The sequence below is a fragment of the Bactrocera tryoni genome, chromosome 4 (assembly GCF_016617805.1).
Source record: "Bactrocera tryoni isolate S06 chromosome 4, CSIRO_BtryS06_freeze2, whole genome shotgun sequence".
Lineage (NCBI taxonomy): Eukaryota > Metazoa > Arthropoda > Insecta > Diptera > Tephritidae > Bactrocera > Bactrocera tryoni.
In genome coordinates this window covers 9,124,665-9,150,023 of record NC_052502.1, presented here as the reverse complement: position 1 = coordinate 9,150,023, position 25,359 = coordinate 9,124,665, and the positions used below count along the sequence as shown (strand labels likewise).

Here is a 25,359-nt window from a genome sequence, read left to right as displayed (position 1 = left end):
CATATGTATGTATGTATATATTTATATCTATGTATGTTAGAATGAATGTTTATACTTTTGTATTGCAGTATATCTTTAAATCCCATTAAATTATAAAAAACTGCTATAAAATTCGAGATATATGCACATACATACACAAGAAAGAAAGAATTTGTAAATGTATTAATTTATATGTACTTCTACATACTAATTTACTGATATGTTTATATATAATATATGTATAAATGTTTCTGATCCCATAGCAAATACTTTTTGCAATCAAGTATAATCTTCAGAAAAAATAAAACATGCTCATAAAAAACTTAATAAAATTTTAGTAAATTTTCCATATTTCACTTTATAATTCAATTGTTCTTTCCGGTCATGTTTCCGAGCCACAATATTCTTATCAAGTTCAACAACATCTCACAGTTGTATCGTGACGAATCATGGAACGGCTTTGCTACCAGCGGACATTAGGGATCACTGACTCAGTATCGGATTGTTTATGGGGCCTAGCAGCCCCACCTAGTTAACTTTTTTATTTAAAATTCTTGCAGTTTTTACTAAATGTTTCTATATTTCAAAATTTTAATCGAAGATTGTATAAATAGCCGGTGACACGAAGTTCCTGCCCGAGAAATCAGTTCAGTTCAAGATTTTTTGTATTATAAAGTTCAACTTCCCACAAAGCACTCTTACTGCAAATGCGTATGTATGCATGTTGCTGCTTGAATATTACAAACAATTTCAGTAAACAGTTATAAGCAAATAAAAAATATTTGCTAATGAATAGTCGTACATACGCAATACATATAAATATGAACCCAAATGGAAATAAAACAAATCATAAAATATTTAAATTAAAGTTGCCAATAAATGTCAAAATGTATGGTCCTTTACGAAGTGGAAACGACGAAGTCTATGGAACAATGAGCTATACGAGATATACGACGACATTGACATACTAGTTCAGCGAATTAAAAGACAGCGGCTACGCCTGGTCATGTCATGGCCAGGTCATGTCGTCTCAATGGATGAAAACAAGCAGTACACGCCGGGGGAAGCAGGGGAAGCGGAAGACCTCCACTTCACGCACTTCAGGCACTCCAGTGCCTATGCAAATAAAGAAGAAGAATGAATGTCAAACGACTGCCCGCCTTACTTTAGAAGTTGCACTTCCCCAATAATATGGTTTGCATACATACATACATACGTATTTATAGCGGAAACTCAAGTCAATGTGATAACATAAATATAAAAACAATAGATGAAAAATAATATACATACATAGGTACATATTTTTGTGTTTTTATGTATGTATGTATGTATTTACTTATTTATCTTGCGAAGTTATGCCATAGAGTTAGGAAATAAATCTAGTATCGCAAAAGTTTATTATATGTACTTGTGTAAATATTTGTAAAACTTTTGATGGAAATTACGAAAATTACATACATACATACTAACATAAATTTGAACCAGTTTGAAAGCGCGGAATTCAGAGCACACACATACAAACCGATGTACATATGTACATATATAAGTGAGAAAACGAGTGTCTGAATCAAACCTGGGCAAAGTTCAAATTACAAACAGTAGAAATTCTATGCGACGCATCACAGAAAAGGGAAAAGAAATAGGAAAAAGAACAGATAGAAGGAAAAGCCAAGAAATTGTTGCGAATAACTTTTGTAGCAACTGTTTTAGTTAGTGAAATTGGCACGAAAGCACATATGTACATACCATGTGTATGTATGCTTATTTATGTAACATTATACCGTTTGCTAAGTAGGGCTATTTCTCAAGCGGCGTTTTGACACTTGACAATTGCGAGATGAAAGAAACCATATAGTATTTACATTTTGTATTTCGCTTTATTGAAATAAATCAATTTCAATTACAGGTAGTAAACACTTCGTTTTATATTATTCTTACATACATATGTAGTTGCTAACAAAAGTACAAACCATCTACTTAACTATAATACACACTTAATATTTTTCGCACAATATACCTATGTATGTACAAACATATACTATAAGCATTAGAAACATGATTTGTATTTTGCATGTATTTCGATTAAATTTGTTTCACGACATTTAGTGTGTTATCGCAGCTATCCGGTTCAATACAAAATATATTTTGATTGACCTTAAATAGTTATATATGACATAGTTGCCTTGTAATTATCAATTATATTTAAAAAAAATTCGAACATATTTCAATTTAAATGTATAAAATGAGATTTTTATGTAATTTCGAACAAAGACCCTTATTAAGGCTTAATTTTATAAGTTGTAGCGTAAATAAAAACTTTAAGTCTTAAACAATTAAGAACCTAAATAAATATGTTTAAAGTGGAATGGGGGTGTTTGTGCTTCATGAGATTCCAATTTTTAATATTACACGAAGTTATATTTATAAGCATTCGGCACATTTAATTCTTGCATCAAGTAGCACAAATTTTCAAATACCCCATTTACAAACATTTTACTAGTGCACTAAATACATCCGCATTACCATTGCAATTACTATATCGTTTGGTGTAAAAAAAAAATAAAATTCTGAAAACGATTCACTTAAAGGGGTGTGCTTATAATGTATACACGAATCATAGGGGTATTTTTATACACCGTATTACTATTTGCTTGAATTAGTGTTTACGATATGTGAATGAACCAACCTACGTCTGCACACGAGATTTTATAATTTGGTACAATAAATGTGCAGCTATCAGCCAGATTACGCCCCCCGTTATTGCACTACTATTCACACCACTTGTTATTGATGCTTGTTTTGCTACGCGGGGTGCATTTTGACAGATAGTTTCGTTTTTAATAAAGCGGAACATTGATTCCATAATATTAGCTGGTGTGATTTCATTACAGGTTTCTAACTTCTGCACAATGCACTTCTCCAGCTCCTCCATTTCTCTACATTGTTTCATTCCCATTACGAATTTTGGCAAAGATTTGATATCATCGAATCCATTTTTCGGGATATAACTTGATAATGTGCTATTGATACAATTTTGAATATCATCCTTCTTTGAATCCAGACATTCTGGTCCTTTTTCTGCTATAAACAGCGCTATTTGATCACCACCCTTGTGGCATATGAAGCTGAGCAGACTTTTAATGATGCGCATGAAGACATCTTGATGTTCTTTCTCCTCTTTGTCTAGACACGCTGCTAATTTATTGTTGAAATCACTAACGCAAGTTAATGCCTCGGGCTGTTTGTTGCAATATTTATTAAAAACAACATCCAATTCACCATCCGGGCTTGCTTTTTCAATTTCCGCTTGCAGTGCAGTAAAGTTAAGTATGTTTGTAGCACATTCGGAAAGTGTTGGTACAGCATTTACAATCTCAGTATATGCGGCCTCGCCCTCTTCTTTGCCAGCTACTTCAATACATTTGTTGCGGACTAGAGTCTTAACATCGTCCAGTGTCAAATTTGTATTGGCAAACTCTGGAGGTAAGTTTTGCTTCAGGTCGTTAACATTTATTTGACTTAAGTCTATGTCGCCAGACGAAGAGCTGCTACCCAAAACACAATTAATAACGATTGTAAAAAAAGCTATTGACAGCAAAGTTTTTGCCATTGATGACAATTTCATTTTGCTCTACGCGGCAGGTATCAGTTGCTAAGGCACTAAGGTTTTCAGATTTTGAACAGCTTTTGCGTACGGAACACTTTGTTTTATATCTTGAACAATGCACAATTTAACTGAAACATCAACTATAATATTTCGCTGGCAAACAAAGACTGAATGATCTACCTCGATGGTAATGCTAATTCACGACTTGAGTTGATAATAATTATAAGTCTCTATAGACGAATGAGTGAGGGCCGCTTCGTTGATTATTAAAACAAAGCGCTAAAGAAAACGACCAAAATTACTCTCGTCGTTTTTAAGTTGTTCTCGCCTTTGGCCTTTGTTGATTACGGATTGAGATTGCAATTGTTGGTAAATAACAAATTGCAATATGTTGTCCACTCTGCGTCAATTTATTGAATCTTTGATCGATGGCGTTTATAACAAAAAATCGAATAGGAAAATTTCTCAGGTAGCGAATTTATAGTTAAAACGGAATGTAGGAATGCATCGTAAAAAATATTTCTACTTTTCTCTTTTCGCACGTCACAGAACGTAATAAACGTAAACGTAATAAACGTAAACGTAATTTAAATTAAAACGGAATGTAAGAATGCACGGTGAAAAATATATGCATTTTTTTATTCGCACGGCAGAGAACGTAATAAACGTAAACGTAGATTCGTAGAATGTAAGAATGCATGGAAAAATATATACACTTTTCGTAACGTAATTTATTATTAAAACGGATTGCACGGTAAAATATATGCACATTTCTATTCTCAAGTCAGTTCTCGGGTGTTTCTATATAATCACATAGATGTCGCACATTTCTTTAAGCTTTAATTTCAAATTGTTCTTTAACATGACATCCTATATTTTTGACAGCTGATAACCGATTAAGAAGTGAATAATTTTAATTGAAAATTGTCGTAACTTTAATTTCTAATTATTTAGTCTATTTATTTCATATATCTGTAGTTTGCTCTTAATATCACATAAACCAATAGTTTTCGTTATTTTATAAAGGCAATATATAAACATAATTATGTGCAACTGAAGTACCAGAATGTGTTAGTTGTTAACAAAGATAAAAGCAAAACAATTTGCGTTTCAACGCTGGAACCGCCAGCTACATTAGCCCATACCGAAACAGCTGTGGAGCCTTCATACACCATTTATTCCTAATAAAGTGTTATCTGCAGATGGCAGAATTAGAAAATACCACCAATCACATGCCTGCTGGAACGGATGCCGAAGATGTTTCGTCACAAAATGGTACAGCAACTGCGACAGCGCTTGTTTCATCCTCACCATCCTTAAATTCTGAGGATTCCACAAGTAATACAGCAGAACAAATAGTGACTTCACCAAAAACCAAAGCCGTGACTATAAATGCACCATCGCCCTCTCCTACACTTTCAAAACCAAGTCTTACAACATATCTGCCTTGTGTAACTGAAGGTTTGGAGCAGTTTAAACCTATCATACCTTTTGAAGATCTTTTATTTGAAGAAGTATGTGGAAAATATTTTGAAAATACTGCTGATCGTTTCAATTAGTTTTACATATATACGTGATGCTATTTGTTACAGAAAATCGGACATGGTTCCTTTGGTGTTGTTTACAAAGTTAAATGGCAGGATCGACAGGTAGCCGCAAAAGAGTTCATGGCTAATCCGGATCAAGCGGAAGCTATTGAAACAGAGGTAGTTATCGCGATTTCTTTGATTTCTTTAATATCTATATGAAAATTTATATTAAATTTTTATACCCTGAACAGGGGATATTAAGTTTTCCACAAAGTTAGTAGCCGGAGATCGATTTAGTCATGTCCAGTTTTGAGATATCGTCCAGAAATTTTGCACACATCCTTTTCTCCGAGCAGCATTAAGCTGCCATACAAATTGACTCACCAACATCAATTTTCTTTTATGCAAACTTTTTTATTTGTGAAGGCTTCGGTTGCATCCGAAGTTAACGTTTCTTCTTGTATTTATTTGATAAAAAAATGTATTTTAAGTATTTCTAAATATGTTTCATTATTGCTCTTCATATGTAAAGGTACGACAGTTATCTCGGGTAAGCCATCCCAACATTATAGAGCTTTATGCAATAACTGCAAATCAACAATCAATATACCTCATAATGGAGTTTATGGAAGGTGGCTCCTTACACACATTTCTACATGGCAAGGTGAAACCCTACTATTCGACAGCGCATGCCATGAGTTGGGCCTGTCAATGTGCAGAGGTAAGCTAACCCTTTTTTTTAACAAATTTTTGATATACTGTTTTACTAGTAAAATAATATTTATTTTAAATAGGGTGTCGCCTATTTGCATGCAATGAAACCTAAACCTCTAATTCATCGTGACTTAAAGCCCCTGAATTTGTTACTTACGAACAAGGGACGTCATTTGAAGATTTGTGATTTCGGAACTGTTGCAGATCAGGCTACAAAGATGACTAATAATCGCGGAACAGCTGTGTACATGGCACCAGAGGTAAGTTTATACATATCTCTAGATAATTTCATTAACCAAAATTTTAAAATTTTCCACTCAAATTGTAGGTTTTCTCATCGTGCATGTATGACGAAAAATGTGATGTTTTCAGTTGGGCCACAGTGCTATGGGTGGTGCTGATGCGCCAACAGCCTTTTGCCGAAATCACAAACGCCTATTCAATACAATGGCAAATTCACAAAGGTGAGCAGCTTGGGCTTGAAGTGATAAGTGTCTCATTTGTCAATATTATAGTCTTTAAGAATACAAAATCTCAAAAAATAATAAATATTGTACAGTTTTCACATTCTGAATTTTTCTCCAAATCAATTTCGATAGTTTTCTAGATAGTACTTTTTTTCCACCCCCTTATTGCAGGCCATCGTCCTCCAATGAATGCTAAAATTCCGCAACCAATACAAAATCTTATGCAAGATTGTTGGCTGAAGGAGCCAGCAAAGCGTCCACCCATGGCACAAGTGTTGGCTTTTATGAAAAGGGTAACGGCTGATTTCCCAGGAGCTGACGTGCCGTTAGAATATGAATTTAAACATCTTCAGGTTGGTTATTACTACAGAAAAGACACAAAAAACACTTCTTGATTAATTTAATTCTCTCATATTACTCACATTTTGATTTTGTATGTACTCTTAGATTGTCTGCACGGATTCCACACAATCGACTGACAGTTATCAACTTGATTTCAGCAGTATGAGGTCCACCGAAAACTCCAGCACTACTTTAGATTTAACGCCAACAAATACAGCAGATAACACAAACACAACAGATTCCTCGATAACACCTACAAACAGCACAGAGGGTTACTCCAACTTCACTGTGCCCCCAACAACACCTGTACCAACCGCACGTATAGCTGGATTAACATGTTGGGATGCTATACCCGAAGAGTCTGAATCCTCCTCAAGTCAGCAGAACACTAGTGGAGATATGTTCAATATGACACCGTCACCTTCGGCTTCAAAACGTTATGAAACTATACGCAACGGCATAACGCAAAAAGCTAATTTCAATATGAATCCGCTGTCAATCGATGTGGACCCTGTGAGTTGAGCTATACATTTATTATCGAATTTAATTATATATAACCTGTAACTTTATTTTATTTTTGTGCTTTTACAGCGTGCTTGGGATTTATTTCGGGGTGAGTGAACTTAGTTCTAAAATTACATAGAAATTTTTATTTTATTTATTTACGAATTTTAAAATCTCGCAATATTCTATATAGTTGTAGTTAGCACATAAAATTGCATTCAAAAACAGCCGTTGGGAGAGAATTTAGAAAATATCTTTCTTTGGTAACTATTATAAACCCAAAATTTTACTCAATACATAACCTCAATATAAGAAAGTGATGCATAAATAAGAACTATGAATTTATCTGAGTTGCAGAGCCGTGTTATGAGCCAAACTATAAATTAAACAGTTATTATTTTGAGTATTATAAATCAAACAATATGTGAACTGATATACATAGTTATTTGACCTTAATATCAATAATATTGTTTTATTTAATTATTTTTTTATATCATATTTTAAAATTTTTATTTTTTCAAATATTTTTTTAATTTACATTTTTTTAAATAACATACATACATATGTATGTATATTTACATTTATTTTAATGTTTATATTATTTTTTTCAAATTTTTATTTTTTTTTATTTTTTTATTTTATTTTTTTATTTTTTTTCTTTTTTTTTTTTTTTTTTAATTTTAATACTGTTTTATTTAATTAATTTTTATATTATTTTTTTCAAATTTTTATTTTTTCAAATACATATATTTTTTAATTTTTAATTTCTTCTTTTTATTTTTAAGTTAGTTTTAAAATTTCTTTTAATTTAATTCTTTAAATGTTTTTAAATTTTTTTAATTTTTAATTTATTTTTAAAAATTTTTAATTAATTTTTTTTTAATTAATTTTTTTTAATTAATTTTTTTTTAATTTTTAATTTAATTTTTTTAATTTTTTAATTAAATTTTTTTTAATTTTTAATAAATTTTTTTTTAATTTTATTTTTTATAATTTTATCTTTTAATTTTAATATTTGATTTTCATTTTTTTTTAAATCAGTCCACGCAGGACTAACCAAGCACCCTCGCCCGTCCTCCTTGGCCGACCGTTAAATAACTAGATAAGCGTTACAACAACAACCACCATAACATCCACCACCACACTGAACCCCACAGCCCATCTTAAAAAAAAACTAGTCCTTTTTAGAGTTTTTGCAGCAAGAACATGAAATTTTAGTACGATTGAAAAAATTGGGCATAACCTTAAAAAATTTTACCTAGTATTTCTAAATTTTTACCTCATTTCACGTCCTTTGGGCAAATATCGTTCTGATTAATTTCACCGCTACGATAACCGTTCGCACGACAGTCGGGTCTAAGTAGCCGGAACTGATCCAGCTTTTTTTCCAGCCAAGGTACCATTCCTTGAAATTTCTTCAGCATATTTCTCTGCCGCTACAACAACAACCGTTACGATACGATAGTTAAAAAACTTCCCACAACAAACGAGTCTACGGATTCGGGTTTTTATTTTGCAGAGTTCTTTAAAATTGTTTTGAAACATTTTCTGACGTTACAACAACAACAACTTGGTTATAATAAACTTTAGTTACATTTTTTTTGAAATATAAACAAAATTCCAAGTTAACAATTTTCCTTAAAACGAGTTCAAAAATCGCCAAGTTACCAACAAAAAAAAAAAATAACAACATTTTTTATTATTTTACACCAGCAGACTTGACTTGTGCATTCTGCAAACTACAATCACTCAAAAGCGATTTTCGAAAAACAAAAACTAATTATAGAAAACACACATACACACACACAAAATAAGCATTCTAAAAAGATTAATAACGACATATTATAAAATAATATAAAACAAAATTGTTAAGCAGCTTACGAAAATCACAACAGATGGTTGGTTACACAGGCTATTTTTAAAGATGAAGAAATGTCCTTACACACATACATACATACATATACACATTCCTACAAGAAAGAAACTCTTACATACATATAGTATGTACATTACATTTGGGTATTTATAAATGACTCATATTGTTGTTGTTTTTTTTGTCTTTTGTGGTGGCGATCTGTCTGCAGCATTTCTGCGACAGTAATTTATGTATTTGTTGTTGTGTGCTTCGGGAAGCACCATTCGTATTAACTGAAACTCATTTTTATGCTTTTTATAAATACCTACGGATAAAAGCAGGTTAATTTCTGGAAAACTTATCCATCGTGGGTACAAGATTTAATAACAGAAAAATTTTAGTCCTTTTTTTATGATTTAATCGAATTTTGATTGTGTTTAAGGGCTTACATGGGTTTTTTTGACATTTTCAAAGGATATAATTCAAAAATGAAATTGAAATGCTTTTAAATATGAAACCCTAAAATTTCATGAAAAACAAAAATGGTTCGTTATTTTTCAAAAATCTTAGTTCGGAGGATAGCCACATAATCCGGTTGAGTAGTTCTTGGCAACTTGATTACACAAAGACTTACGCCAGAAAATAGTTTACAAATCTTCCAACTTTATTACGAAAATTCTCGTTCTGTAAAGAATGTGTTTCACGCGCTTCGCTCAACTTATGGTCAACATAATCGACCTACTTAGCGTATCATTCCCAGCACCATAACCCATCTTGGGACCCAGCATTCATTATTGGATAATATTCGACCAAATCGACCACGTCCAGCATGCAGGGAAGAAAGCTGAGATTCGATTCGGCGCCGTGGAGATTCGATTCGACGCCGATCACAGCACAGTCCGACGACTTGACGCATTTTGCGTCGAAATCTTAAATTGAAAACCTACAAAATACAGCTTGTGAAAGAACAGAGGTGGCTCGACCTTCCCAAGCGACATCGCTTCGCTCAACGGGCTCTTGAAGAGGAATTATCGGTCCATATTTCTTCAAAAATGATGCCGGTAAGAACGTAACCGTCAATGGCAACCGCTATCACACCATGATAACCGCTTATTTGATTTATGAAATTGAATCTCTGCGACATTTGGTTTCAATAAGATGGCGCCATTTCTCACATATCGCATCAATCAATGGATTTATTGAGATAACACTTCTATAAGCGGATAATTTCACGTTTTGGACCGGTCGATTGGCCACCAATATCGTGTGATATCACACCGTTAGACTTTTTCCTGTAAGGATATGTAAAGTCTAAAGTCTATACGGACAATACCGCTTTGATTCAGATCTTGGAGCAAACACTCACGCGTGTCATTCGTCACTTGCCAGTTGAAATGCTCGAACGTATCATCGAAAATTGGACTTAACGGTTGGATCGTCTGAGAAGTAGCCATGGCCAACATTTGAAAAAGATAACCTTCAAAAAAATAAATGCAAAAAAATGTTCTTTCGAATGATGTACGTTCCCCATTAAATTTGAAGTTTCTTTCGGGGTTGTATCTCCAAAACCATTACTCGACGCAAGTTAAGCTTGTAGTGCAATATAATAAGACAGTAAAAAAGTCTAGTTTTGAAACCCATGTTACAGGGTTAGTAAAGCAAACGTTTCAGGGACACAGTTAAAAAAGTAGTATATACTTTTTTTTTTAATATTAAGGGTATATTTTTACATACATATGTATGTATTTTAAAAGTACACAGTGCAATTTTTCTAAAAAAAAAAATGTTTGAGTTATTCTTTAATCGAGCTGGTTGAACTGAGTGGATACACTTTGGAAACTTATAACTCATAAAATATTAGAAATGTTCATTTAAAATTTTCGAATATTTTTTTGAAAAGTATGGACTAAAGAGATATGTAAAAAATATTTTTTTTTAATTTACTTCTAATTCTTTTATTTAAATTTTATATCCTATTTTATTTTCCTTTTATATTTTTTATAAACTCGATGATTTGCTTTGTTTTTATTTTCATATATATTTTTTTTAATTTATTGCCTTTCTTTAGTTTTATTATAACATTTTATCACTTCTATACTTTATTGGATTAAATTAATTTTATTGAAATATATTTTTTTATAGATTCTCGTCTATAAACCTCACAGTCGTCATATTTGCGTTTCAGCGCGCACTCAAAATACGCTGCATTACGCGAGTGTGTTATGCCTGCCGGGGTGTGGGGCCTAGCCAAAAGAGCGCGCGAGTGCCAACACTGCGGCCGAATTAACGTAGATCATTAAAATTTTGCGATGCAATTTTCTATCGCTGCAGTAAATCTGCAACGCATGTGTGCAAAAAACATTTTCGAGATGCGTAAGCAGTCAAAGCATTTCAGCCTCGTCGCTCGCGGTCCGCCCCATAGACCAACAAGCTCAAAATACTATTAGTGCGGAGAAATTTTCATTGGTTTTGTATTTGGCGGCAGTCGTAAAATGAGCCGCGATGTTTGTCTACAAGAATTTTGCGATATGTCTTATTTTCTGTTTTCTTCTTATGTATATACGTATGTAAAGGGTGATCCATTTCGAGGTTCCCTACTTGTTTATAAAAAAAACACAGAAAATTCAAATTTAATGAGGAATGTTTTTATCGTTCGAAACAACATTCTTTGGCATTTCTTTTTTCGATGACTCGGGTGATGTTTTCCTCCAAGCCCTGAATCAAAGCGGGATTGTCCGCATAGACTTTAGATTTTACATATCCTCACAGGAAAAAGTCTAACGGTGTGACATCACACGATCTTGTTGACCAATCGACCAGCCAACCAAAACGTGAAATTATCTGCTCACCGAAGTGTTCTCTCAGTAAATCCATTGGTTGACGCGATGTGTGGGAAGTGGCGCCGTCTTGTTGAAACCAAATGTCACGGGTTACGTTCTCACTGGCATCATTTTTGAAGAAATGTGGACCGATGATTCCACCAGCTCAGAAACCACGCCAAACAATATTTGTCTTGAAAACGTCAGTTCTTCTTGGAATTGTTCAAGAACTCAATGAGGGATGCGATTCACATGAGAAGGTCGAGCGGCTTCAGTTCCTGCACAAGCTGTATTTTGCACGCTTTTAATTTAAGAGTGCCAGGTCGTTCCATACGTTCGATTCGGCGCCGATCACAGCCACTCGGACTGTGCAGAATCGAATCTCCACGGCCTTCGTTAACACTCTCAGCTTTCTTCCCTGCGTCCTGGACGTGGTCTATTTGATCGAATATTATCCAATAATGAATGCTGGGTCTCAAGATGGGTTATGGTGCTGGGAATGATATGCTAAGTAGGCCGATTATGTTGACCATAAGTTGAGCGAAGCGCGCGAAACACATTCTTTACGGAATGAGAATTTTCGTAATAAAGTTGAAAGATCTTTAAACGATTTTCAGGCGTAAGTCTTTTCATTATGAAATGTCGAACAATACTGAACAAAAATAACATGACAGCTTGACACGACTCACGCGTGATCCACAAAAGGCTATTGAAAAAGCGGCTCTACTTGGATCACCCATTATATCTATTATTTTTGAGTGTGTGTGTTTGTAGCGGTATTTTATATTGTTATTGGTAGCCGCCGAGGCTGCGAGGCTGTGCCGCGTGACGATTTTCGCGACGAGCTGAAAACAAGTTTCCCACTTTTCTCAAAATAAAAACACAAACAATCATTCACTTTTCTCTATATACATAGATACATGCATATGTATTAAATATTTTTTAAATATGTATGTATATATCGTAGATTGATTTTTTTATTAGTGTGGATTTTTTGGTCGGCTTTCTGAAGACACGCCATCACTCAGTATGCTCTCAATGAGTCACCAGCCATGTTGGCAATAGCATCTGGCATTTCGGTGGCGAACAGTTGGTCAATCGTAATCAAATTGGGAGCAAAAACATTGCTAAACTTTGTACTTTTATTTATAAACATAAAAGTGCTAATATAATATTTGGGTCACAGTTGAAGACCCAAGCCCTCTTTTACTTTATGCCTCCAAATCCATTTTCTTTCTTGGTTTATTTCTCGACAAAATTTTTATCCAGACTAGGCTAGTTTACTCATTTCTATTTTCCTTCGCCGAAACGTAATCGAGTTCATATTTACGAGTTTGGTTGGCTCATTCGATCGCTGGTAGTTGCGCCTTTTGTCTACTCATCATTCGTAGGCAAAACGACAGTCAAAATCGGAAGAAAATAGATGCAATGACAAATCATTCAATAAGCCCACGGATCTTCACGGACTTCTCCATAATTATTCCAAGACATTTTAAAGTTTCTGTTTGGAAATCTCTTGTTTACAAGTCTTTCATTTGTTCACCAAACTTTCCTCGCATTATTTTGAGTGAGTGAACTGTATTAAATGTTTCTTCCGCCTTCTCACTTTAGCTCACCTTCAAACGTATGTTTTTTGGCTACCCAGAGGTCGTGAGCAAGTAAATGGCGCTCAGCTACCCTGGGGAAATTTGACTTAATTCACTTAATTACAGTTACTTTATTTGCAAAACTTATTTTCTCGTTGTTATATTCTATATAACTAGTACATACATAAATACCCTGGATGTTTTCTTAAGATAAAACAAAAATTAAAAATACAAAAAAAAGTAATGGCCCTAGAACTACGTCCTCAAAGACTGAGACTTCACTAGGAGTGTCATAAACTTGAAATTTAGCATCCAAATCGATAAGTTTTAAGGATATTTTGAAACTAAATCTCCCTAAGTTTGCGATTACATGCGGCAACTTTAGTTGCTAATTCTCGGGCGATTCTCTTTTGCTGTCGCCCATTACCTTCACACGAGCAACTTGTGTTGCGCAACTCTGCTCGAGTTTTTTTCTCATTCTCTTTCACTTTACTTAACCCATTGTCTACTCTTTACTTTAACCCATTGTCTCTTCTTTTTCCTTATAGGTATTTGGGCCACTCTATCACATATATTAATCAGCTCTGTCAATTAAGAAATACATTTTATTTATTAAAACAAAGATATATCACCCTTTTTACTATCGTCTGAATCAATTTGTATGGCTTCCTCCACACATTTCACAATATCTTTAATTAATTTGATTTTTTCGTCATACTCCATTTTCTAAAATATTTATATTATATTATGTATATTTGTATACATATTTGCAAATTACTTACCAAAAGATGAAATTAAATTTTTTAAATATATTCAAAATATTAATTTCAAAAAAATATACGCAAATGCAACTATGTACTACGAAAGAAAGAACACGAATGCCGAAAAACGTCGCAGCGAACTGTTACGAATAAGAACACAAAGCGAGTTGCTGAACACTGGAAACTCGGCGCGATTCTCCTCTCCTCGTCGCCCCCTCGCCTATAAACTAAGAGTTGCCGCAACAAAAGTTGCCGTGTGTGATAAGGCTCTAACTCTTCGATGCGCGTTCAAAGTCGTTAAAGTTATCGTTCGTGGTTTCCGGAACGTTTGTCAATTCCGCAACAACATACATGGCAGCAAAGCTACGAATGTCAGGGCTCGATAATCTTTTCTTCGCTCTAAATACTTGACTCCGCTCTGTATTAGTTTTAGCTTGTTTTTTCGGTGGTCTGCTAGCACGTTTTCGCTCTCTGTATTCCCTCATACGTTCTGCCGATGTTTTAGTCTGTTTACTAGTTGACCAATTGCTTGTTGCCTCCTCATCAGCTGGTAGTTCGGCAACCCCGTTTATGTCAGTAATTTCGTTCGCGTTTGTTTTCAATAATTTTTTCCTCTCCCTGTATTCTTGGCTTCTCTGCTTTCCACTCTTCGCCTGCCTTCTCGGTGGTTTCATTGCACGTTTTCTTGCTCTGTACGCTTTCGCGCGTTCCGCAGCTGTTTTCGCCATTGCTGTTGACAAATTGTGTTGGTGGAAACGCGAACTATGACATTTACTATCTTCAATATACTGGAATTTAGTAACTTGTTTGAAAAACTTACCGTTGCAATTTCTATTATCACACTAAAAATTTCATTTTTTTATCACTTTTTCCCTATATGCACACGTTCGTTTGTTTTGCAGCAGCTTTCGCTACTAATGTTTACATGTTTGCTGTGGAATTTCATTAGGCAGCAAAGTAAAATCAATTGACTGCGACGATGTTGTGTAGCGCACAGCGTTGCCACACATAAACTTGACTTCGTATTCAGAATCTCCAAAGAATTTCCAAACTTAATCGGTTTTTTATATTTTTATATTCGGAAATGTGTTTTAAAATACATTTGTATATGTACATACATAAAGACATATTATATATAATATTTAGTACATTCTTTATCTGTAGGAATACGTACATACTGTAGGTTTATATTAGATAACTGTAACAATATACAAATGTTTACAGTCATAAAAACGACATAAATTATTGCAAAACGAAAATTATTTTTCAATTTAAATATTATACAACTTAATAGTTTCCTAAATTTTTTTTTTTTCATTAAAGTGAAAATTGTTAAGACCTGGCAATAAAATCGATTGCCTGCAACGAAGTTATGTGACAAACAATATGTCGTCACACTCACAGTATACAGAAGCCATCATAGTGAAAGTTAAACCGGCTTGAATATTTTTTACACTCAAAAAACAAAAAATAGAAAGTTGCCATATATTTAAAATATTTTAAACATATATGAAATATATAAATAAACATAAAAAACCGAGAACTTAAAATTGGACATTTTTTTTTGTAAAGTTGCCACCTGTTTGAATTTTTAAAATACATAAAATATTACTATATGTACTACAAACTATAATGACAATTCGGAAAAAAATTTTGAGGGGGTTTTTTAAATAAAAAATCAACTTAAAGGGTTGCCAACTCTTAAAAATTTAAAAACCAGTATTAATACACATACATACATAGATAAAAATTTCTAGCCTCCAAGTCTTTGAACAAAATAAAGGTTAAAAATATATTTTGTAAAAGGTTGCCACACGTTTTTTTTTTTCATTTTTATGTACTTAAAATTTTTAAATATTTTCATAAAATATTACAAAATCTACAGGAAACAAATTGCAGAGTTGCCAGATGTTTACAAATTTAATAATGAATAATAGCATAGATATGAAAATATTTTCAACCTATAAGTCTTTTAACAGAAGTTATGGGTAAAAATATTTTTTGAAAAAGGTTGCCACCTGTTTTTATTTAATTTTTTAATGCGATTAAATTTTTAAAATACATGAAAAATACAGTATTTACATCAAACTAAAACAGAAAGCTATCGAAAATATTTTGAAAGAGTTGCCATCTGGTTGAAAAGAAGTGAAATAGTAAGCGGGACGATTTTTTCCACAAATTCGCGTATGCGGAAAATGTTGTACGGATCATTCTGAACAACTTTGCCTAAGAGACTAGGGTCTAAAACCGATTTGAAGCGACATTTAAAAGATAATAATCTATAAAAATAAATTTAAATAAAATTATTTATTGTATGGGGAATTTGTACAAATGCGATCTGATCCGACCGATTCCGACAAATGATCAATATCAAAATGCACCTATCCACTAAATTTCATTCGGATATCTCAAAAACTGTTGAACAAATTTTTATGATCCCTAAAAAACTTCGCATTAAAAATCGTTGGCTCGAAACCGGTTTTGGACTCATAGTCTCTTGGACAAACTTGCTCAGAATATTTCCTAGAATATTTTAGGCATATGCGATTCTTCCGATTTTTGACACACTGTAAATCAACGCGATCTAATGTCCATCCTACTGTGGACAAAAAATAGTAAAACTCCATTAAATTTTGTGTACGGAATCAAACGTTCAGAATGTTGGAAAAGACCCTCGGTGATAAGTGTTTGTCGCGAGCAAGTGTTTTTGATTGGTACAAATTATACAAAGAGGATCGAAAACGCTTTAACGACGAACCACGTCCGCGACGACCATCAACATCAACTGATCATCAACTAGTCAATAAAATAAAAGAACTGATGCTTAAGAATCAACGATTAGTAGTCAGAGATCTTACGGATAGCGTTGGAATATAAAAAATTTCAGTGGAAACCATTTTGAAAGATCATGTGGGCCTAAGAAAAGTGGAAGCACGATTGGTGCCAAAATCACTAAATTTTTTCGAAAAACAGTAACGCGTTAACGCCTGTGAAACAATGCTTTCCGACTACCAGGATGTCATGAACGTTGGGTCTTGAATCTATGATTGTGGTCCGGAAGCAGACGATCAATCGGTCGAATATCGTGCAAAGGAGAGCTGAAGCCGGAAAACGTCAAGGCGGGTCAAACAGTATTGAGTCTATTGAAGACATTAAACCTGAATCCCTACACGAATTGCAGGCTATTCCGGAAATTCACTTTAACAACGTTTTCGAGTATTGGAAAAAATTTTGGCACAAGTAAATTGTTGTCAAGGGTGATTACTTTGAGGGAGACGACATAAATTTTGAAGATTAAATTAAGAATTTTAAAATTTTGAACAGTCTTACTATTTTTTGCTCATAGTGGTATGTACATACATATGTACATATGTATATCAAACTGAAGAGATTGAAAACTACTCACAGCGGAAGAAGTTATTGAGCGACCTATATAAAATATCAACTAAACGAATCCATATATTTTATTTTTGAGAACGATTGATCTCTAGTTTTAAATTGAATCAATGAAATAAATTTAATAATGCTATATCAAAGAAGATGAAGAGCTATTTACATCACGAATCGGAATTTTTATTTAAAATTTTAGGAACATATGTTTCAACACTTTTACTAATAATTTATGAAATAAGAAAATCAAGTTTTTGAACCATATAACCCGATTTCGAATTACGAATGGTATAGGAATTGTCATCCAAGAAAGGCTAATACCAAAGAAAACTCATTTTCCAAAATTGCATATCCAAAATCTTTGAAATTATGAAGAAACTAATCAAATATAATGCCAATATTTTTAAAAATATTATAAAGCTAATTTTCCCGCTAATCGTTTGATTCCATGAAAAACACACTAGTCACATTAGAAATAAAATTAACGCATAAATTAAAAATGAAATTCTTACGAGATTTATGTGAATACGCTAAATTATAGAAATCAACAAAAATACGCACAATTTCGTGCAGTCAAGTTAAAAGAGAACACATTTATGTTCATGCTCGTATTTATAATTCTATAAATTATCGAAATAAAAATGATTTTGAAACACACATAAACATATTTATGAATTTATATTATACGTTTTAATTTATATGACTTAATCGAAAGTAGAAATTCGGTTGTTGTTCTTGTTGTGGGAATGTTTTATTCCACAAATATGTATGTAGAATGCTGCCAAGTTGACACTCCTTAGCCAGACAAAAATTTGAGTCGTTTTAGCCATTTTCGTCTATCCTCTATATACATATACGAGAACTATTATCTCAGTTTTTGAGATATTGATCTGAAATTTTGCATACGTCCTTTTCTTTCGAAAAAGCTGCTCATGTTTTGGAACTGCAGTTATCGGACCACTATAGCATATAGCTGCCATACAAACTGACTGATCAAAGTCAAGTTCTTGTATGGAACACATTTTTGTTTGACGAGATATCCTCAAGAAATGTTTCAGAGATTATTGTTTAAAGCAATGGCGCAAGTTCCGAAGAAATTGTTCAGATCGGTTCACTATAGCATATAGTTGTCATACAAACTATGTGATCGGAGTCAAGTGTTTGTATGGAAAACTTTTTCACTTGACGAGATATCTTCACCAAATTTGGATTGCATTATTTCCTAAGACAATAGTGTAATTTCCGAAGAAATTTTTCAGATCGCATCACTATATCATATAGCTGCCATACAAACTGAATGATCGGAATCAAATTCTTGTATGGAAACTTTAATATTTGTGAAGGGTATTTTAGTTTCGTTGCCACCAAAGTTAACACATTACTTATTTTTCTTAACTGTTGAATATTGTTTTACTTTTAGGTACACTAAAGTGCACATGCGCCTAATTGTAGGCATCGTTATTCATTAATGAGGTTTTGAAGTAAGAAATTGAAGGAAAGTTATAAGTTTATATGTATGCAGATATAATTAAATAAGAGACCTATAGAGTTATACGTTTAAGTAGCTTAACTAATGCCTCAGCTCATGCGCCTAATAGTAGGTAACATTTTATATTTTTTAATAACTTCATTTCACCAACTGTCCAAGTAGTTGCTATATCTACTTCAAAATATATAAATTAATACATATGAACACGAAATTTTCCGACCAATTTTCCGTGCATTCGTTTGGGCCATAAACTATAGCTCTAGCGCTGAAACTGCGCTGACTCAGCGAAAAGTCGAAATGGATTCGTCAGCGACATTTACGCCGCTTCAGTAAATCATCGGTGTAGAAGTGCCTCAACCAGTCAAAATATTTTGATGTTGCTGTAGCCAACGCACTCGCCAATAAATTTAGCACATATCTACATATGTGTATACCTATGTATAAGTATATATATTGTATATGTATGGGTGTATGTTTGGTAGAACGTCTCCTTAATGTCCAAATCAAAGACTTTTCGAAATATTAAATCTGTTGGGCCAAATTAATGGCACTGCAGTAAATTTGTATACTATTGTGTTAATATGTATGTAGGTGTGTGTGTGTGTGTGGTGTCGATTTCTCTGAACCGCAAAAAGTTGCGGCAATTTTCCTCACCAAATATTTATGACTATATAAATTTTCTAAGTTTTCACACGGTGCGCGCGAAAAGTATATTTTTCATCAATTTCAATAATTTATGAAAAATTTCATCTACAACCGACCCCCTCTCGCCGCCTCCGTCTTCGTCGCGGTAGTGCATTTGTAGACTCATCACAATGATTTGCACTACATACGGACATTTATAATACATAAGTACATATGCACATATATGCATATAGATGTATGTATGTATGTGTGGTAGTGTGTGCTGGGTAGGCTTGTCTGTTCATTGTTGAGAGCCGCTGAACGAAAATTGTTTAATTGTGCAAAAATTTGCTGAGTGCGCCGCATCTGCTGCCTCGGAATGAATGTCTCATACAAAGTGATATTTTATTGAAATTACCTGTAATATAATTGTTGATTTATGCATGTCGAAATGCCATTTATGTTAATGTGCGATGCTTGTGAAATTGTAAATTATTGCATTGGCTTTGAAATATTGTCAACTTGGCGAAAGTGGAAAGAAAGTAGCAGTGTTGCACGGGCGATCTAATACGCGGGATCGGGTATGCTCGGCGGTCTAAGAATGCTAAGTATTTGGGTTTTAATTAAAATTAATTGTTATGATAAATAGTACTTGCCATTTCTATATCCATTATGCTTCACAGTTTGGTGCATTATTTATTATTACTATTTTTTATATAGTTGGGAAACGTCAAGAACACGCTAGAGTGGTTTGCCTGTATTGACCTACGAATGCAAAGCTAAATCTTGAGAAATTTTGATAAAATTTGACCTGATCAAATATGAACCGGACTGACAAAAATGTCTACAGAATAAGTTCTTGAGCGAATGCAAGCATGTCAACGCTTAATCCATTTTTCCCCTCGCCTGAGATGGCTGAGATTTGATTTGATCAAATTTGAACCGGACTGATAAAAAAATGCCTTCAAAGTAGGTTCTTAAGCTTGCATTCATGTCAACGCTTAATCCATTTTTCCACTCGCCTGAGATGGCTGGGATTTGAACAGATCAAATTTGAACCGGACCGACAGAAAATGTCTTCAAAATTGAGCGAATACAAGCATGCCTGAGATGGCCTTTTTTTTCCAAAATCGGCAAATTTTTGGGCACCATTCGTTGAATTACTGCACAGCTTCGACGTCATATTGATAAACCTAAGTCTAGCTACCAGTAATGATGCGTTTGATGAATGTAGGGTCCTCAGTTATGCTGTCAAGCATCTCTTTTGCGAGGTCTTTTTATACAAGTCTAGCATTGACACGCTTCATACCCGCAACATTAACCGAAATGTGTTTAGTCGATCCATACGATATTTTGGGATCTTCAGTTATTTATCCTGATGACGGCAAGAATCTTGTAAAAACAACAACTATATTCGTCGAATCTCATGATTTGGCCGCTTTGCTCTATTTTTATCCGAGCATTTTTGCTTCGAGGAAGCCGCTGAAAGTTATAAGACACTTCCGAGTGCTTATGTGATGCTGCGATTTGAAATGCAAGTTTTTCAATAATCTCCTTGGCGATGATTTGGATATAGGCCGCAACGACAGCTAAGACGGCATCAGAATGGGTACGTTGATTCCGTAGCAGAAAAGTATGAAACTGACAGAAAGAAAACTGGCAGCTGCGTTGAATGTGTGCGTTTGTATGGAGCGTGACAGACTGACAATGCGTACTGAACCGGAGAGGTATCCAGTACACCAACCCACAAACCTTTGCGTACAGCAACACGGCAAAAAATAAAATTGATTATAAATTAATCGAGTGACAGTCCGAAACTGTTCAGGTTACGGAAATCGATCCTATGAGCAACTCTCAACTCTGACGTCAGCGGCCAATTGAGAAATGAGTTGATATTAATGTTAGACTTATATTTTAATCAGACTTAACATAACCTCAACTAAATTGAAAACAACAAGTTTTCCAGCTGGGTATACACAACCTAAAAAAATATCGCATTTTTTTATTTCCTTTGTTTACATTTACGTGTCTATATTAAAATTTTTCGAAATTCAGCGGATAAAAATCTCGCACCGCACACACACACACACATATATTTGTCTACGGTCTGTGAAGATGAGGATGAGCAACCACCAATGGCAACTTGACGATTCCTATGACTCATTAGATGCTATATGGGCAGATAGCAATAAAATTGCGACAGATAGATGTTTACATATATTTACAGTAGGCCTTCCATGCGAGCAACTTGAGTAATTATTTTACAGTGCGAGAACTCACACTTTCAGTGATAAGTCATTTAGCGGTGGTCACTAAATTTATAAATTGAGCTTATTAATTTTTATTGCATTATTGTTAATATAATTTGATCAGCTACTTTGGAAATACCTTCGAAATGTGTAATATTAATTACGCATCCTCGTAAATTCTGTTTTTATTACTGTCTCATGTCTCAGCTGCGTTCTTTCCCACTTATTCATCGTTAATAGGTCGTGAATCACGATAGTTACACATAAGTCAATATTAGGTTTGATTTGTGATTTGCATAAATTCCATAAAAGTAGGAAGTTTACTTCGCGGGTGTGTTAATTACAAGAGTATGAACTGAAAGTGTCAAAAATGTGTCAAAATATGACAAAACAGATCGTGCATGAAGAATACACATTTCGTGTTCAGAAATGTTGCTGGATATGTTAAATATGTCGATTTAATATTCATACTCGTATATAAATGGCGAATAATTTCAAAGTTCCCTACTTAAAAAAAAAACTCAGGAACGTCAAATTTAATGAAGAATGTTTATTATCATTCGAAAGAACATTATTTAGTATTTATTTTTTGAAGATTATCTCTTTCAAATGTTGGCCGCAGCTACATCTCAGATGGTCTATCCGTTGTATCCAATTTTCGACGACTCGTTCGATCATTTCGACTGGTAACTGGCGAACGACACTGTGATGTTTTGCCCCAAAGCCTCAATCGAAGGGGGATTGTCCGCATAAACTATAAACTTTATATATTCCCACAGGAAAAGGTCTTACCGTATGATATCTTACGACATTGGTGACCAATCGACCGGTCCAAAACGTGAAATTATCTGCTCACCGAAGTGCTCTCACAATAAATCCAATGCAATCTCGGCAACATTTGGTTTCAAGCAGACGGCTCTTCTTCTCATAGATCTCATCAATATTTAGCCGTCTTCTTGAAAACAAATGTCGCCGAGATCGCGAACTTCAATTTCAGTCATCAAATAGTCGGTTATCATGGCGACCGTTAGCCATTGGCGGTTACGTTCCCACCGGCATTATTTTTGAAGTAATATGGATCGATTATTCTATTAGGTGACAAGCCCCACCAAACCGTTGTTTTTTCTGGATGAAATGGCAGTTGTTGAATATCTTCAGGTTACTCTTCGTCCCAAATGCGGCAATTTTGCTTGTTTATATACCCATTGAGCCAGAAATGGACCTCATCGCTGAACAAAATTTCCCTTGAAAACTTCTTGTATTTTTTCTAGAGCTCATAGAGCGAAGCGATGTCGCTTGGTAAGGTTGAGCGGCTTCAGTTCTTGCACAAGCTGTATTTCGTACGCTTTCAAATTAAGGTCTCGATCTAAAATGCACCGTTCGATATGTCAGTCTGAGTTAATGCGAACGTCGGCGAATCGACTCTCCGCGGTCTTAATGTACTCGTACACTCTCAGCTAAGGCTTCTATATTTTCTTCACTGTGTGCTGGACGTTATTTGTTCGGTCGAATATTATCCAATAATGAATGCTGGGTTACAAGTTAAGAATTTATCCTATTTTCTAATCGTAAAGGGATCGACATATCTCCAAAGGTTTCCTTTAGACTGCTTGTTTTAAGATAAGGATTTTGAAGTCGAAAAAGCACTGAAAAGATAGCCATGTTGCTTTAAAATCTCCAAAATGTTCAATCTATTATTATAACCTATATGTATGTTATATTTTCTAGTTTCCAAAAGACTGATACGCTACCATTTGTTGCTTATAACTCCTCGTCGGTTTGAAAAGATTTTTCTCTACACAATGTCGTGCTATATAGCTCTGTATAGCCACTTTAACCTTTATTTTACAAAGTGTAATTCCGCGAAAATTAACTAAACTCTCCAGTTTTTGGAAATACCTCGCAATCGTAAAACACTTTCCATTCTTCTAGGAAATTGGTTCGATTTTTCAAATTTGCTTTTTCGGTTTATCGCATAAACAAACACAAACAAAGGCGAAAAAGTTATAGTTTTTCTTGCTGCAAAGTAAAAGTGTGGCCGCCAGTTCAAAAGATTAACAGATTCAAAAACATTTGAATTTTCATGTATTTTCATATGTATAAGTGTATACACTTACATAAAGTATACACAATTGTACTGACATATGCATGCAATGGCTAAATCTGCTAATAAATAGTCTTTAAATAGGAAAGTTTGTGTTTTCTTTCACTTCGCACAAACATAACGAATTTCATGAGGGGTTTTCTCGGCCAATAATTGAGATTTATGTTTGTAGTGAGCCGTTCAACGCCACGAACCAATTCAATGAACGAAAATAGCACGTAGAGGAGATCGAGCGCGATTTTCACAACGCACAACGCACTATTACGCGTCGCACCGCCGAGTGAGTCATTATCGCCGCGATTAATTAGAAGGATATTGCCGAGCTGTGTTGTGCCTGCGTAGGTGATCTGCGAGCGAAATGAAATGTATTTTCATATTGGTACAAATTAATGCAAGCAGATGTGCGTTTAGTGCTTTTATTATTAATTAAAATAAAATAAAAGATTTATGGTTTTTATAAGAAAAGTTTTCCGAAAAGTTGTCGAGGCATAAAACTGATAACTTGCTCATATTTCTAAAAAAAGAAAAAAAGTAAATCATAAAAAATAAATAAAAAAATGCGGTGAATCAGAGACAATTTTAGGTATGTAAGTTACATGTTGTATTTTTAAAATATTTTTTCAAAAAAACGAAATTCTTAAACAACAACTTATATGATATTTCTTTAGATCTTGTATTTTATTTCATATATTTGACACTTACCGTTCTAGTTTTACAAAAACAAAGCGGAATTTCAATGAGTGTATCACAAATATCGAGTTTAAAATAGAAAGGTATTAACAGTGAAGAGATATCAAGATAGAGATTAAAAACCATTTTTTTCTTGTTAGAACTTCAAATACTATATTTTAGAAATCAAATTATTGACTTGACTTAAGGTTTTATATCAACGTGTTTTTTCGTGATTTTTTTGAAGATGCATTTTATTTAATAAATAAATAAAAAATATGCTAAGATCTCCAGAAATACCTCCGTGAAAGGTTTTTTTTATTTTTTTAACGTTGACAGAAAGATATAACCCCTTAACTGAAGTCGATTTCCATTGAAAATGCTTCCCAACATTGAGTTCTCAAATACCATTCATCAGGGTGGGCCAAAAAAAATTCTCGAAACTGTGAGTTTTGCAAAGCAAAAAAAAATCCTTAAAATTATCAAAACCGCTTATATCTTTTAATCGGCTAGGTTCACGAAAAAACCTAAGAAACGTAAAGGTGATCCATTTCGAAGTTTACAGAAAAAACACAAAAACTTCTAATATAACGGGAATGTTTTCTATTATTCGAAAGAACATTCTTCGGCGTTTTAAAAATGTTATTGAAAAGATTAACTCTACTTGGGTC

The 25,359-nt window shown here is 33.8% G+C and overlaps 2 protein-coding genes across 2 annotated transcripts in view; one reads left to right on the top strand and one right to left on the bottom strand.

Moving 5' to 3' along the window:
* Nucleotides 1-1,836: 1,836 nt before the first annotated feature.
* Nucleotides 1,837-4,050, bottom strand: LOC120775782 (27 kDa hemolymph protein-like). The gene has a single exon (XM_040106119.1). The coding sequence runs from the start codon at nucleotides 3,602-3,604 to the stop codon at nucleotides 2,666-2,668; it is 939 nt and encodes a 312-aa protein (XP_039962053.1). The 5' UTR covers nucleotides 3,605-4,050; the 3' UTR covers nucleotides 1,837-2,665.
* A 463-nt stretch (nucleotides 4,051-4,513) lies between these two features.
* The window catches only part of LOC120774311 (mitogen-activated protein kinase kinase kinase 7-like), a 31,425-nt gene continuing 10,579 nt past the window's right edge, over nucleotides 4,514-25,359 (top strand). Inside the window, exons 1-8 of the mRNA XM_040103843.1 lie at nucleotides 4,514-5,100; nucleotides 5,179-5,292; nucleotides 5,648-5,836; nucleotides 5,910-6,089; nucleotides 6,158-6,293; nucleotides 6,468-6,649; nucleotides 6,744-7,151; nucleotides 7,230-7,251. Of these exons, the coding sequence (XP_039959777.1) occupies nucleotides 4,789-5,100; nucleotides 5,179-5,292; nucleotides 5,648-5,836; nucleotides 5,910-6,089; nucleotides 6,158-6,293; nucleotides 6,468-6,649; nucleotides 6,744-7,151; nucleotides 7,230-7,251 (1,543 nt within the window). The 5' untranslated portion in view covers nucleotides 4,514-4,788. The remainder of the gene's footprint in view (nucleotides 5,101-5,178; nucleotides 5,293-5,647; nucleotides 5,837-5,909; nucleotides 6,090-6,157; nucleotides 6,294-6,467; nucleotides 6,650-6,743; nucleotides 7,152-7,229; nucleotides 7,252-25,359) is intronic.

Bases quoted from the DNA above. Each gene is read 5' to 3' on its own strand.
- LOC120775782 (XM_040106119.1), bottom strand. From the start codon at position 3,604: ATGAAATTGTCATCAATGGCAAAAACTTTGCTGTCAATAGCTTTTTTT.